The sequence below is a fragment of the Antennarius striatus genome, chromosome 8 (assembly GCF_040054535.1).
Source record: "Antennarius striatus isolate MH-2024 chromosome 8, ASM4005453v1, whole genome shotgun sequence".
Taxonomy (NCBI): domain Eukaryota; kingdom Metazoa; phylum Chordata; class Actinopteri; order Lophiiformes; family Antennariidae; genus Antennarius; species Antennarius striatus.
In genome coordinates, this window is record NC_090783.1 from 9,985,410 (window position 1) to 10,005,984 (window position 20,575).

General features: G+C 44.8%; 1 protein-coding gene across 2 annotated transcripts in view; it reads left to right on the forward strand.

The window, feature by feature from the left end:
• LOC137600725 (FERM and PDZ domain-containing protein 1) overlaps positions 1-19,794 on the forward strand; it is a 33,374-nt gene extending 13,580 nt beyond the window's left edge. For both annotated transcript variants that reach the window (XM_068322495.1, XM_068322496.1), the window contains exons 3-16: positions 1,709-1,831; positions 2,079-2,242; positions 3,566-3,668; positions 3,957-4,002; positions 4,772-4,876; positions 6,132-6,227; positions 6,402-6,527; positions 6,656-6,775; positions 10,722-10,858; positions 11,009-11,228; positions 11,314-11,496; positions 12,179-12,323; positions 12,448-13,752; positions 14,667-19,794. In XM_068322495.1, coding sequence (XP_068178596.1) covers positions 1,713-1,831; positions 2,079-2,242; positions 3,566-3,668; positions 3,957-4,002; positions 4,772-4,876; positions 6,132-6,227; positions 6,402-6,527; positions 6,656-6,775; positions 10,722-10,858; positions 11,009-11,228; positions 11,314-11,496; positions 12,179-12,323; positions 12,448-13,752; positions 14,667-18,046 — 6,249 coding nt within the window. In that variant the 5' untranslated portion in view covers positions 1,709-1,712 and the 3' untranslated portion in view covers positions 18,047-19,794. The remainder of the gene's footprint in view (positions 1-1,708; positions 1,832-2,078; positions 2,243-3,565; positions 3,669-3,956; positions 4,003-4,771; positions 4,877-6,131; positions 6,228-6,401; positions 6,528-6,655; positions 6,776-10,721; positions 10,859-11,008; positions 11,229-11,313; positions 11,497-12,178; positions 12,324-12,447; positions 13,753-14,666) is intronic.
• Positions 19,795-20,575: the final 781 nt, after the last annotated feature.

Consider the following 20,575-nt stretch of genomic DNA (forward strand, 5'->3'; position numbering starts at 1 on the left):
AAGAAAAACAGACTTTGTTGTGAAAATGACATAAGAGTAGTATTTGCCAAGGTGAAGCCACGCATATCTGAACTGGTCTCTCAGTAAAAACAGCAGAAGTCACACTGATTTGCAGGTAGGTCATTTCATGTGAGTTCATGCACTGTCTTGGTTTTGTTCATTGAAAAAGGTGACAGTAATCCACAATTTATTAAATACACCAGTAAACCATATACTTATGTCTTAAATTTGAAAAAAAGAAATTTTTTTTTTTTACTTAAGAAGGGTTTGGTAAGTGAGCATATGAAACAGCAGGGTTCGGTACCTCCAACAAGGTTAAGAACCACTGTTCTCGGATGAACGAACAGACCTGAATGTGTCATGATGGTCTGTGACACGGTCGCCCAGTACTGGGTCGCGAAACACACTATGTCCGGAACACACTACCCCCGGATTCGGTTAACCGCGGGCCATTAGATACTGAGTGGCACAGAAGGTTTGAATTTTTCTTTTTTATCATTATCAGTCTGAAGATGTTTTATTTTGAAAAGTGACTTCTTTGCGGAATGACGCAAGAACCCAGACAAATGCATGTGTCTGTCTCGCTTGACAGGGCTTGGTCACGTGACAGGTTACCAGCTGTTACCCCAAAATTAAGCACCCACAACTGCGCCAGTGTTCTGGATTAAATCAAACAGATTATCCTGAGATCACCCGAAAAGCATTGAAAACCCTGCTTCCATTTCCAACCTTCTATCTTTGTGGAACTGTATTTTCTGCAGTGGCTGCAACCAAAACTAAACTACGGAGTAGGACGGACATCCAGAATGCACTTCGGGTGTCTTTGTCTCCCATTACCCCTAGATGGGACCAGCTTGTTGCAGAGAAACAACTTCAGGATTCCCATTAATTCTCATTTTTATTATGATTGGAATTAATTATATTATGTGGAAATGATCAGTATTTCTCCTACATTGAATGCACTGATTAGTCGTCGCTATATTTCAAAATAAACCTCATCGGCGCAGTCACTTGAGTCGAGTTTTTTAATATAATTATTTGTTATTAAAAAGGACTTTGGTTCTAAAATGAATAATTACATCTACAGAGATGTTCATTATCAGTTTATTAAAAAAGGTTGTTTATTGTCTGTTGATCTGCATTTGACATCAGAACACTGTGGTGATTTATTATTGGATTACAGCCATCCTGTCGTCATTAAGGATTCTCGAGCAAATGAAGGCTGGTCCGTGGAAATATTTTCTTAGATGAAACCGGTCTGTGGCGCAAAAAAGGTTGGAGACTGCTGCATTAGCACACAGCTGCTGTTCAGATCCATGTGTTAGCCTGATGACACCCCACACACATGTCCATCACACCGACCAACTGCAGACATCAACAACTGTTTATGGCAACTGACACAACACGGACAAATTATCGGTTCTGTCGTGATCAATGATTAGGAATGAATGACACTGATGTTTACTGAGAGTTCTGGCTTGTAGCACTTTGAGAGCTAAGAGTTCATTAAGCTAACAGGAGTCATCAGTGACATCATCGCTGGCCCCAAGCCCAAAGGTCCCAATCCTTGTGGGTGTGTGGGTGTGTGTCTGTGTGTGAGTACTGTGTTGTTTTCATGGTCTCTTTTCACTGTTCATTTTGTTTGCTTCTGTTTTCTGATTGAATTGATCAGAAACATTAGACAGGTTTAACCTCTGCCCCTTCGTAGGTAAATGGAGGTGCAGGACAGAAGTCGCTCCCCGTCCCGTAGGACCAGTCGGGTGGAGCAGGTAGTGGGACGATGGCTGAGGCGGTCCAGAGACCTCGGCAGTAGGTCTCACTCTCTGAGCAGGTAAACCCACTGAATGGACTTCTGATTATTGTTCTGCACTAGTCCTACTGCTATGGTATTTCTGTGTTCTGGACTAGTGCTACTGCTTCAGTACCGCTCTTTTCTGGACTAGTCCTACCGCTGTGGTACCTCTATGTTCTGGACTAGTCCTCCTGCTGTGTTCTGGACTCTGGATTTACAGTCTAGAATGTAATCTCACGCTATCTTGACCTACGTTGGCTCTGAACTAACACCTGCTGCTCTGCAGAGACCGGGTGGAGGTGGACGGGAAACCAGCAGAACCGAGTTACTCCGATCAGAAGAACTACCCCTTCCGCTTCAACGTTCAGATCCAACGGGACCCAACCCTGGGCTCTCATGGTCTCACGCTGACCTCTCAGACCCCCATCCTGGTGCAGGAGGTCACTCCAGGTATGTTAACAAAAGGTCACTCCAGGTAGGTTAACAAAAGGTCACTCCAGGTAGATTAACTGGAGGTCACTCCAGGTAGGTCAACAGGAGCTCACTCCAGGTAGGTTAACTGGAGGTCACTCCATGTAGGGTTAACAGGAGGGCACTCCAGGTAGGGTTAATAGGAAGTCACTGCAGGTAGGATTAACAGGAAGTCACTCCAGGTAGGGTTAGCAGGAGATCACTGCAGGTAGGATTAGCAGGAAGTCACTCCAGGTAGGGTTAACAGGAGATCACTCCAGGTAGGATTAACAGGAAGTCATTCCAGGTAGGGTTAACAGGAGATCACTCCAGGTAAGGTTAACAGGAAATCTGGGTTCTCGTGATACACAGAGGACCTGCGTTAGGTCTACAGCGTGATGACCTACTGATGCATGCATGTCACAAGAATAAAGGAACTGCAATGAGGCGTTGATGATGATGAGAGAGAGGGAAAGAGATTTTTGATTTTTAACATCATGTTTATTCATAAAAGTCAAATTAAAAAATAATCACGTTGACAACAAATCCAAAAGAGATTCACATAAAGTGGCTTTTCAATAGTACTGTGCGTTTTCTGAACAAAGAAACATCTAACCTTTCAACATTTATCAAACTAAAAAAAACAGACAAGATTAAGAAAAAAAAAACAATTATCCGTTCGCTACAATCATCTCTTATACAATCATGTCTTATACTTTTTTCCTTAGTTTTTTGATAAATATAAAACTCTTGGTCTGCAAAAACGGGTTCACCACTTTTTGTTTTACTTTTCATATAAAAGCTGACGCTATCCAGAAATATGTTGAGGTTAAGAAAAAATGTTCCACTTTTGAGAGAGAGAGAGAGAGAGAGAGAGAGAGAGAAAGGAGTGTGTTCTTTGTGTGATGCCGTCTGGTTTAGGACTGTGATCAGTCACAGGACACAGGACACAGGACAGACATGTAGGCCTACCTGGGTAGGTTAACTCAGGCTGAATGAGGGCGTGTCAGCACCTGTAGGCAGATGCCTCAACTAACATCTCATCAGCCATTACATATATGACGCTGATCCAGGGACAGTGAAGGCAGCGGGACACTGAAGACACACTGATTGGATGCAGACTGGACACACACTGGGCACACACATATTGGACACACATGGATTGGACACACACAGATTGGACACACACACTGATGGGGCACACACTAATTGAACACACACTGATTGGACAAATACGCTGATGGGACACACACTGATTGGGCACACACTGATGGGACACACACTGACTAATGGAAGCCCCCTGAGGACACTGTGTTTGTCCAGGTGGTCCAGCAGATGGACGCCTTCTCCCTGGAGACCGGCTGGTGAAGATCAATAAAGTGGCCGTCGATGACCTGACCCCGGAGCAGGCTGCTGAAGTCATCAGGTCTGCAGCTGCTGCCACCAGGACACACACGACACACATCACACACGACACACATCACACAAGACACACATCACACACGACACACATCACACACGACACACATCACACACGACACACATTACACACGACACACATCACACACGACACACATTACACACGACACACATTACACACGACACACATTACACACGACACACATCACACACGACACACATTACACACGACACACATCACACACGACACACACATGTGCAATCACTCACCCTAACAGTGTTTTTTTTTTCTCAGGGAGTGTCAAGAGTCGCTGACAATGACTGTCCTCAGGACAATCCTTGTAAGTCTCACACACACACCTACACACACACACACACACACACACACACACACACACACACACACACACACACACACACACACAATAACGACATACATGATTTCTAAATGTCCGTCAGCGTGTCGATGAAGCTCACAGCTGGTGTCATACCACAGTCACCAACACGATCACCCCACCTGTCTGCGTGTGTGTGTGTGTGTGTGTGTGTGTGTTTGTGGATAAATGGCTGCTTCTCCGTGGTTTCCCATCAGGCTTCTGCTGACAGTAGCATCTTAACATCTGATTCACTGCCCCCAGCCGCCGGAAGAAACCATCGTGTGGGTTTAAGGGATTGTTTAGCATTTCCAGAAAGTGGTCTGTCAGGTTAACAGTCATTAAACTTCATGGTGTCAGAGCTGGACGACTCGTTCACCTCACACAGGAGTCTGGGCTGCATCCACGAACAACACCTTTTTCCTGAATAATGGATCGCTCCTCAGTGTCAGTCCAGTGATAGAACATTAATACGGACGCATGTATGGTGCTGAAGATTAAATATTAATTAAGTATTAATGCATTTTTAATACTGGTGATGATATTTAACTGCTTTAGAGTCTAGCCGACTGTTGCTGTCAAATTATTTAGTTTCATTCCACCTTTAACTTTGAAAACACATAGAAAATGAAACAACATGCTTTTTGTTCCACAACCTCATCCAGAGCTCAGCTCATTAGAATCCTAGTCAGAGCAAACTGGAAGCCTGTGATAGATCGGTTTGCCTTCCCAATAGGGTCCCAAGTCCTCGTTCATCACCCCAGAGAAGAGGGCAAAGCTCAGATCCAACCCCGTCAAGGTTCACTTCGCTGAGGAGGTAGAAGTCAACGGACAGTCTCAGGTGAGGATCTTCTTATTCTGCGTCAGCCCTCCCCACCTCCGGCTTCAGTCTTGGCACTGGTTGGTTCTCATCCCGCTAGCGGATGTGAACTCAGTTGAATGAGGAAAGCCGTAGGCTGGAGTGCCCATCATTAATCAGGAAAAAGACCCTGATCGATATCTGCCTCATCCACGAGGCCTAATGTCTGTAATTACTGGGCAATGAGATCAGATTAGGGAGATAAGTAGAGACGGAGATAAAGGGAGACAGGAAAACAAGAGGAACAAAAGGCAGAAAGAAAACTGCTTGTTAAGTTTCTTCATATTGTGCTGAAACTTAAATGATAAAACCAGATGGATTTCCGTCTGTTCTTTTTGATGTGGATTTGTTACAGGAGATGCAACGTAAGTCGGAAAAAAACAAAGATAACCATACCCAGTTATGTACTATACTTCATTTATTAATGCATTTTAATAATATATGTTTAATCCACATATATTTTCAATTTATAATTAAATACTGTACATTTTCTTTTTTAATATAATACAGAAAAAAATCTAAATGTACAATTACAAGTTGGCAATCTTTACTATGCATCACAGACCCTTTTTTTATCAATCAATGATGAACTAAAATTCAGAAATTATTATTTTGCAATAGTACAAAAACTAAATTAAGTTACGAATGACAATAATAAGAGACTAAACTAATCAGAATTCAAAAGGAATCCTAAGTGACACCTTATGGTACATATTGGAACTATAAGTACAGCTTTTAATATATTGTGTTTTAATTCTTATTAATTGTACAGTAACATGACATTGTGTGCTTTTAATGGTTTACTAGTGATTTTAGGAGTCCAGTATTTGCAGGAAAGTCAATTAAAATGATGTAACCTTGATTTTGTTTGTCCTTTTTTTTTAAATGACATATAATCAAGAAAAACTTCAAAATACCATAAGCCGAGTTATATCTACTGTATATTTGTGTATTAATTAGTATAAATAGAAAGGATGGACATAGTGGCCTTGTACAACAAATTGTACAAGGCCACTAAACCTCACAAAGACTGACGCCTGCCTATAAACACAAAATCCACTGGAGTCAAGTCTGTCAGACAGCCTTTAATGAAGCCTTTATTGACTTAGATGAACATGCTTTGTGTGTTTCTGTGATGTGTTGTGTACACATGTACTCGTGTGTGCATTGATCTTTCATGTGAAGGCCGTAGGTTTCCATCGGCACCTCAATCTTCTGACAACGCCTCTGCTTTCAGGGCAACTCACTGCTCTTCTTGCCGAACGTCCTGAAGGTGTATCTGGAGAACGGGCAGACCAAGGCCTTTAAATTTGAACCCAGCACCACAGTCAAGGTATTTAATCCCAACAAACCCCTTCAGTTTTACTCAATGCATGACACGCTGGACGTCAGCTGTGTAGATCTTCCATCTCCTTTAGCTTTTGTGTCACAGACACCTGAAACCTCAGCTTTCATTCCCTGTTGTTGTAAAATATTATTGTCAAGCTGTGCTCCTATTGTGCATCAGGATATCGTGATGACGCTGAAGGAAAAGCTTTCTCTGAGCCGAATTGAACACTTCTCCCTCGTGCTGGAGCAGCAGCACAGCATCACCAAACTGCTGCTGCTGCACGATGAGGAGAGGATCCAGCAGGTACCGACCACAGCCGTCACAGGAGGATCATCCTCATTGGGAGGACCCTGAATCTGTGGTGAAACCGTGTGTGTGTGTGTGTGTGTGTGTGCGCGCGTGCACATGTGCGTGCGTGTGTGTGTATCTAGGTGGTGCAGAAAAAAGAGGCCCACAACTACAGGTGTCTGTTCCGTGTTGCCTTCATGCCCAGGAACCTCCAGACGCTGCTGCAGGATGATCCCGTCACCTTCCTGTACCTCTACCTGCAGGTAGTTTCCTGAACCTCCATCCTCCGACTACAAACCTGATTCAAACTTAAATGTCCTGTGAGGTGAGAAGCTGCAGATCATATAGAACAGTATATAAATATGACCAACCTCTCATGTAGTATGAAAATCTGTTGGTTACTTTTTGTGTAATCCCACTGACGTATAAGTGAACTGGTCTGGTATGGTCCAATCACAGGCTAGGATCAGGCCCAGAAAGGCTCTACAGATGGAGCTGCTGGAGATGATGGACAGAAACTGATGAATATTTCATGCCTGATTTTCAGAAACAGACTTCTTTTGACTCATCATGACCAGAATCAGTCACCAGAATCACATATTTGATTTCAGGCATTCATCTCCCGAATATAAATACAACAAATACCATTAATATGAAGTGAGAATAAAGTATTTAAATATGCAAAAACTTACCTTTCCTCAGGTAGATATGGTATCCCAGTTCCCTCCTGTTGCTGCAGTGTTCGTAAACGCCTGAATGACCTACGCTGTAAGGCGGTACCTGAATGGGGCGTAACTGCAGTGAACAAATGATTTTTTTAGTGTTCTCCTTGTGGCCCAGTTGTTGTGTGTGCGTCATCACACACTCGCCCCATTCAGCTGATGTTTCCAGTCTTTGTCACCACCGTACGTCTCGGATGAGATTTCTCTCCAAGTGTAGCATCGAGGCACTCATCCTTTGGAACAAGCCAATCATGTGCCTTGCTGTGTCATCGCCGTACCGAGAACTTCAGAATCTCACTATGGCTATCCCATAGTGCTGCAGTTCCCAACCTTTTTTGCACCACAGACCAGTTTAACATGAGACAATATTTTCATGGACACTTTAACCCTTGGATGCACTTGTGGAGTCAGGCATGACCCCATTGGTTGCTTTTCTTCAGCAGGTTCAACATAAAAGCTTGTAATATAGTCATATCCCAGGTGGTCCTCATTAAGTATGTCTGTGACATGAGGCCATTTTAATTTTTAAAACAAAATTAATTAATTTCAAGAAATTACAAGTTTTTGTATCACTAACCCACTCATCCACGAGCGGGGTCACATATGACCCTGAATAGGTTTGATGGATTTTCGGATGAACCTTTACTTTTTAGCCGCTTTTAGTGTCCCACTCAGACACCTGTTGTCATCTGCTGCAACTTTCCAATCAACACACCCGGCGTCAGCAGGCTCTCCACCCGGGAGCCGACTTCAGCAACCCCATGAACCACCTCCAGACACACAACCCGAGGCAGGATGGCGGTCATTTGCAACCCCGTTCCCAGCCCCCAGCAGCCCGGCAGGCGTTTGAACATCCAGCAAGCCCTCAACACACACAACTGGGGCCGTCAACAAACCAAACAACCTCTGCTGCACTGTGCACATCCTCCACATCCACGGCCGGCTCGTACGACTTGTTCTCTATGAACTTAATTTTTAGTGATACATTCTAAAGTGAGATCACTTTACCGGTTAAATGTGTTTATTTTATCCATAGTAAAAAGGCTAATAGGAGGACCATGGACCGTGTCCTGCAAATGATCCAAGACGAATGGGATGTCGAGCCAGACGCAGTCATTGACTCCAATTCTTAGACATCGAAGACCCAGCCTATTGTCCTTCCACTGAACAAGGGCTGTCAGACACACAAAGTCCCCTGATGAGTCGTCTGAGGAGGCCGTGGATGTTGTGCCGGACCGACGGACCCACAAGGGCTCATACTGGGCAGAGTTACCCCCAGACAGGCTGCAACACTAAGTCACAGTTCGATACGTATTCGGCCAGGACCTGTACCTGGGCTTAGGACTGTCTCCCCAATAGATGCATGGAAGGGGTTCATGTCTGATAATATAATAGAAGAGGTGCTGACATGCACAAACAAGTAGGGAGAAAGAGCAGCCTCAGACACCAAAAGAGAGTGGAGAACTGTAACCAAAGATGACCTGGTGGCCTTCATTGGATTGACCATTCATGCAAGAATATTAATTTCCCTGATGGAACCTCCTGAAGGGATGAATAAAGTCCTAGTCTACTCTCTCTACTCTACGCTTATCGGGAGTCCTCTGCACAGCCCGTTGTACAAGGCCACTATGTCAATTTCGAAGATTCGAAGACATTCTTTCGCCGGTGCGTTGATGACAAGTGGACCAGGGCCGGCCGACTTGGCACCTGGCACCCTTCCGCCATATATGGGATCTGTTGCTGATCAACTGCCAGTTCAAATTCATCCCCAGTGATTGCGTGGCAGTGGATGAACAACTCGTGCTTCCAGAGGGAGCACCCAGCTTCTGCAGTACATGCCGAACAAGCCCGCCAAATACGACATAAAGATCTTCTGGTTTTGTGATGCACCTAGCCCATATGCAATTGATGGGATTGTGTCCCTAGGGAGACAACCAGGGGAAAATGTCCAGAATAAAGCATTGTCCGTCAGTTATGCAGTGGATCGAGACACACAGGTCGAAACATCCCTGACAATTTCTTCACCAGCATCCTTCTTGCAGAACTTTTCCTGGAGGAGGGTCTGACAATTGTGGGAACTTTGCGACACAACAAGCTGGACATTACTCTAGTCATGAAGGCTTCTAGGTCCAGAGAGGTCAACAGCACCAAATTTAGGTTCAATGGCAACATGACCATGATCAGCTATGTAAGAAACAAGTGGAAGGCTGTTCTGCTTCTTAGCACAATGCACCACAGAATGACGGTGGATGAAACCAGCCGAAAGAAAAAGCCAGAAGCGAACCTCTTCTACAATCAGACCAAAGGAGGAGTGGATATAATGGACCTGATGGTTGGCAACTACACCTGCAAACACCACACCCAGAGATTGCCCATGATGCTCTGATATAACATGATTGACGTCGCTGCTCTGAATGCCTATACACTTTACAGGGCTCAGCACCCTGAAGTTTACACAGGCATCACCCATGGAAGACGACAATTCCCCTCAGAGCTCTCAACGGGGTTCGTGATACCTCACATGAGAAGTCGACTGGAAGTTACTCCGAACCTACCTGCCTACTTCACAGCTGCAATGGAAAGGGTCGGAGTGACAAAGACTGTTGCAACCCGTCTGGAGAGAACGGACACACATTGCCAGCAGAAGAGGTGCAGGTGTTGTCCCAGAAAGAAAGATCGCAAAACCGCTGATTACCGCGTCAAATGCAGTACCCCTGTGTGCAACGGTCACAGCCAGAAGCAAGTAGTTTGAGACAGAGAGATCTGTCTTTTTATGCTGCAAATTCTTCAAGTAAATGAACGAATAAATAAATAATTCAATTGTTTTCATGTCACAAACTTGATTCATTGTGAATACCTTGAATATGAATGTATTGCCACTTTTCATTTCAAGGCTGTGGAAAAAAATCGGTCTGAGGGGTCATGTTTGACCTCCCCTGTGGAAGTGCGGATGTATTGGTAACTTGTGCATCCAAGGGTTAAAGTATGAAAGGACAACAAAATACTTGACCAGCAGAAAAAACAGTTTTTGTCTAAATATAATAATGAACGTGAATCCAATGTGTATCAACTTTACTATCAGCGTCCTTGTAACATCACATAGTTTCTTTTTTGTTGGTTCTGCTATCTCGGAGGTTCAGTTTAGCGGTAATGTATGTTAATGTATGTATGTCTGTGTTAGCGGCCCCAGCGGCCCCTTAAGCGGCCCCTTTAAGAAGGTAGTCATGTGACCGAGGCAAGCATATCGAAATTATCAAGAGTGACTCACAGACAGATGTGGAGGAGAGAATCCACTCATTTAAAACAAAACCTCGTTCAGAATCAGATCAGAAATGAAACGGAAATTGTGTGTGTGTGTGTGTGTGTGTGTGTGTGTGTGTGTGTGTGTGTGTGTGTGTGTGTGTGTGTGTGTGTGTGTGTGTGTGTGTGTGTGTGTGTGTGTGTGTGTGTGTGTGTGTGTGTGTGTGTGTGTGTGTGTGTCTGTTAGGGGGTGAATGATGTGCTGCAGGAGCGTTTTGCCGTAGAGATGAGGTGCAACACTGCGCTGCGATTGGCTGCACTGCACATCCAGGAGAGGCTGGCGAGTTGTGGACAGTCAACAAAGACCAACTTGAAGATTGTCACGTGAGCCAGACAATGAATTCAATTAGTCATCATTGATCCCCCCTTCGAGAGAGAAAAATCCATATCTACTGACATGTTTTTGAATTCACATCCTCCATGCTGTTAGGTTCTCTGAAGCAGCCACTCGGTCTGGTTGTGTGTTTTCTCCAGGAAGACGTGGGGCATTGAGAACTTTGTGTCGTCCACCTTGTTGAGGAACATGCGAGAGAAAGACTTGAGGAAGGCCATCGCCTACCACATGAAGAAGAGCCAATCGCAGCACGATCCCAAGCAGAAGGGCTTGTCTGTGGATCAGGCTCGGATCAACTACCTGGAGGAGTTGAGCGACCTCAAGTCGTTTGGAGGGAAATCCTTCAGCGCCACCATGATGGTGCGACTTGAACGTTCGCTGCATTTCTGTTCATTGACATTTGTTAGGTTTCACAGTGTTTGTCCTCTGCTGCCACGCCTTTTAGCTCCAGGACAGGGAGTCGATGGTGACCTTGCTGGTGGGGGCGAGTTACGGGGTTAGTCAGGTGGTCAACCACAAACTGGGCATCTTGTCAAACCTCACAGAGTTCACCAGCATCACACGCATCGAGCTGCTGCCTGAGTCCGACAAGGTCAGCCTCGTCAAGATATACCTGCATGACATCAAGGTGAGAACAAGAAGTGACACACGAGAACTTCACATGACAAAATTCATTGATGCTTTTAGGTTAAAGTCACCAAATCCATTTGTATGTGCAGTAGTACCTGGAGATACGAGTTATTTGAGATATGAGACGTTGCTCTGTCCATATTTTTGTTTGACATACGAGAAAAATCTGAGATACGAGCTGTACTTCAAGACACCACAACTAGTCAGTGGATTGATACAATATCAGTGAGACCGGATCTGATTCTTTAGTATGTGTTGACGGATGGATACGTCAGCTGAGACCGGATCTCGTTCCTTACCACGTGTTGGTGGATGGATACATCAATGAGACCAAATCTCATTCTGGTTGTTGTAGTAAAGATGTAGCTTGTGTGTTCTCCTGACTTTTGCATTTCTTTTAATTCTTTGTCATTGTTTAGGTAACTTGTAAAAAATTAATTATACACAGTTGGTTGCTAAATGTCAGTTGGTTGATAAAGTTTTTTTTTAATATAATTTAGTGGGTTTGGGGCTTTCTTACAATGCTGGAATGGAATAAAATGATTTTAGTTATTTTAAATGGTGAAATGTTGTTTAACTTATGGGTACAGTCACTAAATGGATTAAACTTGTATCTCAAGGTTCTACTGTACCTTTTCTTTCCTCATCTCACACGGTCTTCTCTCCCCCTTCAATCGAAGCCCATCACATTGCTGTTGGAGTCGGTGGCAGCTAAGGACATGTCCTGCCTGATTGCGGGCTACTGTCGAGTGTTTGTTGATCCCAACCTCAACGTCTTTCCCTGGACAGATGAGTCCAAGAAGCATAGAGTTTCTGCTGAGGAAGGTGCAAAAAATAAAAAAAGCACACATTCAATTTACAGCAGAGCTGTAAAATGATCCACGCGTTAAAATCATAACATGCTAAGATGTTCTAACTACTAAAAAGTCCTGTTTTCGCGTTCCAAAAGGTTACGTGTCAAGATGTGGCAGCGACTCAGACAACTCCTCAGACCTGGACACGGACCGGCCAGGGGCTCAGGTGACTCACGATAACAAGCCCCGCCCTCGAGTCAGATCGTCATCGGACCCAGAGGGAAGGAAAAAAAAAGAAAGAGACAGAAAGAGAAGCGAGGATGGAAAAGAAGATGGACATCAACCTTGTGGAGATAAGAAACAAAAGGAAAAAAAGGACGTTGACACTGAAAACCGTCTGCAGGATCTGAATAGGAATGGTAAGAATGAAAACACAGAGCGCAAGGAAGAAGCAGTAAGCGCTCTGATTGGTCAGCAGGTACAGGTTGAGATAAGAAACAGTCATTTGGGGGAAGGCCGAGCTAAAGATGGAGAAGAAGGTAAAACAGGAAGTACAGAGAAGCTGCAAGCTGCGGAGGAGCATCCGTCGATGTCGGAAGCATCAGACTCTCTTCAGTCGGACTCACGTGTCCTCACCAGCCCATCCAGCGACTCCCTCGACGCTTTGGAGGAGGACGACCTGATGTCATGCTCTTCATCTTCCATCCAGGGCCGGCTCCATATCCACTCTCCCCTTCAGCTTCATCCTCACCCTGAGAGGCACATTCACCCCCACCTCCTTACCCCTCCACCAACTCACTCTCATCCCCTTATCCACCTCATAACGCAGGACAGAAAAGGGCGGAGCCGCCGGGGGTCGGGCGACGGAGCTGACCCCCAACTCCTCACACCTGTTTCACCCCAACAGGGCCTTCAACAGGGCCAGAAGCCTTTAGGTGACCCCTGCTCTGATGACAGCTCTATGTGTTTTGCTGAGCTTTCCCGCCTTGTGGACTTCCTACCAAGCCCCCCAGAGGCCAGCGAAGATGATGAAGATGAAGAAGTGCTTTTAAGGAGGAGGACTATATTGAAAGAATTGGATGGGTCTGTAAGAAGAGTAGGCGAAGGTGGAACTGGAAGTGGGGAGGGTAGTGTTAAACAACTCCGACCATCCCCTTCTCCGTCGTCTCCCTTGTCCCACATGGACTTTGTGTTCAACTTCAACCAAGACGACGCCCGCTGCTACTACAAACTGTGCTCCAACATCACCCCTGACAGCGCCCATAGCCTTCCCTGCCCCACACAACCTGTCAATGGTGAGAACCGGAAGGGAGGTGAGGGGGAGGTGGTTGACTTGGACCTGATTCCCATCCTTCAGCCGCCACCCGGCTTTGGGGACAGCAGCTCTGACGAGGAGTTTTTTGATGCCAGAGATCGCTTCACCTCACCTGAAGAAACGACCTCAGGGTCCAATGCAAAAGGTGATTTGTTTTTCATTTTGATGCTAATCACATGCATTTCCTATCAGTTTCAAGCCCATCAGGTCGATAAGCGTGAAGGCTGTTCTTCTGATTCTGCTGCCATCTAGGGTTGAAGAGTTTACTTCACTAGAACGTCTCATCAGCACCAGAACCTCAGGAGACCACGCCAGAGATCTCAACAGCATAAAGTCCACCCTCAGAACATCTCAACCTTTCAGTCTAAAATACTCAACCATCCAGCATTCTTCAGCAAAATGCTCACAGTTTAAGGCCAATATCTATTTAAAAAATAAATAAAGACATTTGTCTATTTTCAATTAATTGCTGATATAAAGCAACACAATATTTTCACTTACTAAAATACAACGTAGATTTTTCTCCATAAGTAGGTGAAAATAATTATTTTACTGTTGCCTTACATTCATTTCCATTGATGTAGGATGTCTTCGTGAGCGCCCTCTAGCTGTGTGTAGAAGGATCACACCTACTGTACCAATGACAGATTGAGGTTTTGAAGCGTTCGGACCTCAGTGCCACCCTTAAAAATTAAGATTAAACCAGTTGTTCCCCAATACAGGATCTGGATTTAAGAAATGGTGAAAATCTAAAGATATTTCACCAAAAAAGTAAAAATGAGGGAAAATCTCACAACCCCTAAGATTTTAGAGATAATAAATTGGAATTAGAAAAAAAATTTCAATCACTTTAACTATGAATATTTATTGACAGACCGTCAATCAAACTTAACATGACAAAGAAAACTACTGATTAATTCATCACTGAGTGAAACTTGCTTGCGGTATGTCTATTACATGCTTCTGTTGGACAAAATACAGTTGGACGTATTTAAGTTTTGGTGTGCATTCTAGTTTTTGCACCTGTTTTTTTTGGTGATGTGTTTTATTTTCTTTCAGGTCTTGGCACAGAGGTGAAACTGGACCACCTTAGCATCCTCAGCCTCAGTGACATCAGAGTCTCTGTGATGGATGCAGACAAAGATGGCAAAACAGAGGAGGACAGAAAAGAAGAAGACAAAATAGGCATGAGAGAAACGTTGTTCCAGCTCAGGAAAAGATCCCGTAAGCGCCGTTCCTTCATGGAAACGGATTACACCTCTTTGGTGTCATACCCAGAGCCAGATCCAGAATCACAACAGGACCCGGTCTTCAGTAGGTCTCATAAGACAATTTTAGCAGGAGTCAGTGATGCACAGATGCTGAGTTCAGATCCTGAACCTTCAGAGCAAACAGAGAATCCCAGTCCGACTGTTTCCTCCCTGACCCACGCTGAAGGAGAACCAGCTCAGCTTGAGACAAAACCCATCCTGTCTAAGACCTGCTTGCATGGACTGGCACCTCATTGTGGATTTGGGTCCCACGAACCACCTAAAGACCCAGAGCTCCCCTGCAGGACCAGGAACCAAGAAATGGAAATGGAGCCTGACTCAATGGAATCCAAATCGGTCACAGACCTGGTGAAGTCACCGTCTTCTATCACCATCGTCCGTTGCCGGGTGGATCCAGATGGGAAGGAGTGCACTGATCGAAGGGGTGACGGAAAGGAAGAAGAGGGACATGGAGAGATTAGTGAAGGGAAAGAAGATGGAGAAATGGAGGACTCAATAGGTATACCAGGGAAAGGGTTTTTCACTAGTTGTATGTTTTTACCAGAAATCACAGAAGAAGATGTGGGGAAGGAAGACAAGGAAGATGAAGGGAAAGGAACATCAGTCAAGTCAACGAGGCCACTTGTTGGTTCTGAAAGGCAGCCAAAGGCCCAAGTTCCCCAATATGCCTGTTTGATTGATGGGAGTAAAACAAGTGGCAATGGCCTTTTGGAAGCCCATCAGATTGCCCCAGAGGAAATCTCACACATGAAAGGCGCGTATGTGATGTCCAACCCACTGGCATACCCAACACCACCTCCACCCTCATCTCCTCTACCTCCAATACCAGATCACAAAACCCAAAGGGACTGTTTGCTGATAGAAAGAGCCAAGGAAAACTTGAGAAGTTCAACCCAAATATCTTCACATAATTCAAAGAAGATGTCACCAAGCCAGCAAGCGCTACCCAACAAATCAGGGATATATTTAGAAGTTACCACTGGCATTAATGAGGATGAAGCCATCAGCACTGTCAGTTCAACAATGACTTACAGCGACAAAGTCACAGACAGCACCAATTCAGACAATGTTTTCTATGACGATGATGTGAGCAATTCCTTAAATTATAGTTTGAGTGACAACAAATATGACAGGTCTGCTGTTATGAAACATAGCACCAATGCTAATTCAGCTACTGCAGACAAAGGTGATGCTGAACCTCAGACAGGTAAGTCTGTTAATACTGACTACTCTATGAACTCCACTGATGCAAAGCTTGGACTTGCAATAAGTGTCACTCCTTCTTCATTTCATTCATGTAGTCAATCAAGAAGTGAGGTTACATCTCAAAATGCTTCATTTTCGAATCAAACCAAAGACAAACCCAGAAGCAAACCCACCATGCCCAGCACCAAAGATAATGATGATTTACCTTGTCCCCCTTCAGCAAAAGCTGATGAAGACACAATCCACAGTCTTCCCAAGGACCCTCCACCTCCTACTACGACTCATTTTCTCTTCCAGCCCTATTCCCCAAGCTTTATGGGTCTCTTATCTGCCTCCACACTGAGGGGAAAGATTCAAAAGTTGCCCCTGTATTTATCCAGATCCCAGGAAACCCTCAGCCAAGCTGGGGTAGGAAATGTGGCTCAGAGTCCCGCCGAGGACAACAATCAGACCAATGTTGAGATCATCATTTCAGACGTTCATGAAGTCACACAAGCAAAAGACTTTGAAATGAGCACAACTGCAGAATCAGTGGAGTCTGACAACTCAGATACAACCGTTACAGGATCAGAGGTGGATGAGGAGTTCTTTAACGAGACAACCTTGGAACCGAGTATTCATTCAGTGCCAGAGGGGAAGGAACTATCCTCTTCTTTATCTGTTCAAACGGAGCCCAAAGCCCAACAGATTATTCCTCTGTACACTGGACCTATGGAGAACACGCCAGGACCAATAACGAAACCCCCAGCCTCCATAAACAGCTTCCAAAGAGACAATCTAGACCTGAAAGACAGACCAGGCCCTGTAAAAGATGCTTCACCCTCTGTCTCGTCTCAAATAGTGGTGACAACACAGAATCTAAACGGGCCAGGACTTCCTTTTCATAGTCAGCCACAGAAAGTGAGGCAAAGCAGTAGCAGTAGGCCTTTAGTAGATCTTTGTAGGCCTATTGAGCCTGTCTCATCAGGTTGCAAAGTGTTCTCCATCTGCCAGGATCCATCTCAGACAAAGACTCCAGCTGAGATTGGAAACAGTCCTTCCTTGAAATCTGAGTTCGGCTGTAGTGCAGTGCTTACATCCCAGTGTGAGACGGTTATGGAGGGGATGCAGTTGCCCCTGGACGCCTGTGGTTGCCCCCCGGTCTATGCCAACTGTTTCGGCGAAGGCGACAGCTTCGATGACGAGCTGACGGTGTACGAGTTCTCCTGCCGGACACAGAGCAGCAGCTTGACTCAGACTTCTGGAGCAGGTCTTCCTCTCATGGCCTCCCCACCTGTTCCCTCTTTTCTCTCCACCTCTTCTACCAACTCTTCTACCTTCCCACACTCCATCCTTTTCTCCTCCACCTCTGAACTCAGCCCTCTCCTCTCGCCTCTTTCTGATGCCTCAGATTGTTTCCTGTCCCAAACACCCAAGGATACCATTGGTCGACTTGGTCAGCACTGCTACCCAGAACCGCCTGCAGGGTTCCAAGTACTCCGTCTTGACGTAGACCAGCTCTTATCCACTTTAGAAAGTAGTGGTGTTGACCGATCTGTGACAAGGCAAGCAGGTCGCCACCCAAGAGACACATGCCCAGCCCACTTTACGGAAAACAAACGGTTGCTCCAGCTAGAGGCGCGACGGCTAATGTCCGACTGCCAGAAGGTAGCGGGGATTGGACAGAGCCCAGACGAGATGCTTCACTCACTAGCTGAAAGTTTCCGTACCCTGGTTGAGTTGGCAGGTATTTGCCTCTGGTTCTCAGGTTGTGACAGGTGTGACCGTAGGAACGCTGAGGCCGTTGCAGGTCTGGCAGATGTGGCCCGTTCGTTCAGGGACTTCTGTCTGGCAGCAGAGCGAGCTAGCAGCAAGCGCAGCTGCCAGGACTTGAGCGCCAAGCTGTTAGCCAAACAGTGTACTGCGCTCACCGCCTCCGTGTTCTGCCTCACCCAGCTGTTCCGTACCCTCACCGCATTATGAGCAGACCAAAAATCACCAAGAGGATCTTCAAACAACCTTTGATGTGTGACCTGCGACACCTGAGGTCGCCGGTGAGTCCACATCGGCCGCAGACGGAGGCAGGGACAGACCCGGGTCCTGTGTTTGAGACAGACTATGACCATTAGTGTCTCTGAGTTCCATGACAAAATAGATCTCAACATCATAGAACCGGTTTGAGATAGTTGAAGTGCATGTGGTTACGGACTTTTTCCTGTGCACGTAGAGCCCACAGCAACCAAACTGAAGGAGTGGTGCAAGCTGCAAAAGCAGAACCTGCTTTGTTACTGAGGAACTTCTGTATTTGAATGTATTCTCTGTTATTTATTACATTTATTTATTTGGTTATTCAATGGAAGAGTTGCTACAGTGAGAAAGGAATGTAAAGATGAGGACGGGAGACGTTTGTTTACAGACAAAGCTTGGGATCAGACCAGCCCTTTTGCACATAGACAGAAGCACACAACCTCGAAACCAGTCACCATCTAATTCTTTTCATTCACAGGCCTTTTGTTTGGCTGGCCTCTCTCATTCATTCACACACACACACACACACACACACACACACACACACACACACACACACACACACACACACACACACACACACACACACACACACACTCTCTCTCTCTCTCTCTCTCTCTCTCTCTCTCTCTCTCTCTCTCTCTCTCTCTCTCTCTCACTCTTCTCTCTCTGTATTAGGTACATCTATTACGTTGCTTATTAACACAAATTTCGAACCATCCAATCACACTGTGTGTGTGTAAGAGAGAAGAAATTTTTGAATGTTTACAAAACCAAATACTAGTGGGACAAAAAGCTTGATGATTGTGTTTTCAGTTTTATAAATCCAGTTGCAGAATGCAGACGACTTTACAAAGCAGACCAATTAGTCCTTTATGCAATCAATCCGTGGTCATTTTGCACAGACAGTTACTTCAGATGGAAGCCTTCCTCTTGTTCGTTGGCTCACTCTCTTCACAGCTTCTGTTTAAACGGTGAATCCTGGAGTAGAACGTGACGTGGCTGTCAACCAACACTGGAATCATTCTCTCATTTCTGCGGATTACAACGTGTTCATGATACAATGACTTAAAGCATCATAGGTGTCTAATGATAGCCTACACCTTTTGTCCATGTCGCTTACACGAAGTGCATTCCGACACCCAGTCCCCTACAGATAGTAGATATTGTCTACATGTGCTTTTTAGCTCCTGAAGCGACTCATTCATTGGCTGACAACCTCCCATCGGTGGTCCATGAATGCAACACATTCTTAACACAGATTTATGCCGAGTTCAGCGTTGTTAATAAGCTGTTGTACAGCATTTTTACTCGGAATGTTCCTAAAATCCAAACAACCAATGCACACTGGACTTGCATGTTCACCAGAGATTTAATTTCACCACTGCAGTGCGAGGAACACAACTTACTCACAAGCAGTGTTTCTGTGCTTATGTGTCATCATGCCAAATGAAACATACTGTATAACGCATGTTTTGTGTGTGGAGGTTGCAAAATAAAAGAAAGTATTTTCTTCCCCAAAGGAAGTGAATGACCAGACAAATTCAATCCCTTTTCTAAATCATGCATCTGTGCTCACACAGCATGCATAAGGCATAACATGCATTGTTGTTTCATCAGGGATTTTATTGTTTAATGACTGAATGGTGATGTCTGCTCTTGCTTTGTAATGTTCAACTCCCAGTATGTATTAAAAACAATGTCAAGACTTTCTCTCTGCCGTTCCTTTTCTTGTTCGATTAGACACGTTTCCAGATGGACTTGTGATAAATTTTCATTCCTGTCTTTAGTTTCCACAAAGAAAGTTTCTGAAAAGTTTCTTGTACAACAAGTGATGCTTCTGAAGTAGGAACTATTTTTTAATTCTGTGTTCACACAAAAATGCAATTTTATTGTTAATTTGTTTGTCAAATTTAGACAACCATTAAAGTTTTTTTTGGAGGGGGGAATAGGTCACACCATCATATCAATGTGAAGGACTTTTACCACATTGTTTTTGTGTAATCCTTAAATGAAGTACCTTACATAAATCAAAGATAAGCATTTCTGTTGAACTTTGACCCTGGATTAAAAATATTTGACCCTTAAGCGTCAATCAAACTAATATTTTTAGACTTTGCACTTCCTACTCTGTGTGCAACCATCGTATGATGGACTTTTACAGTGTGGTTTTGGACTAATCCTTTACTGAAGTACACTGTGCACATCAAATACGGTAACAACTGCTGTACGGAGGTGACTGATTGTCATAACACACACGTGTGTATGTTCACCAACCAATGCATAGAGTACATGACACCTCGTCAGCACATGAACTGTTCACTGTTCAACTTTATTAACAGCAGTTTTCATCCCACCCTCGTCATTGGAAGTTTCGTTGGTCTCCAAAAACGTCAGTGGGTTCAAGAGGCTTCACCTCCCTGCTCTGATGGAAACAGTCCAGGTCCTTCAACGTGCTGATGCATAAGCCCTGAGCTTTTCTTA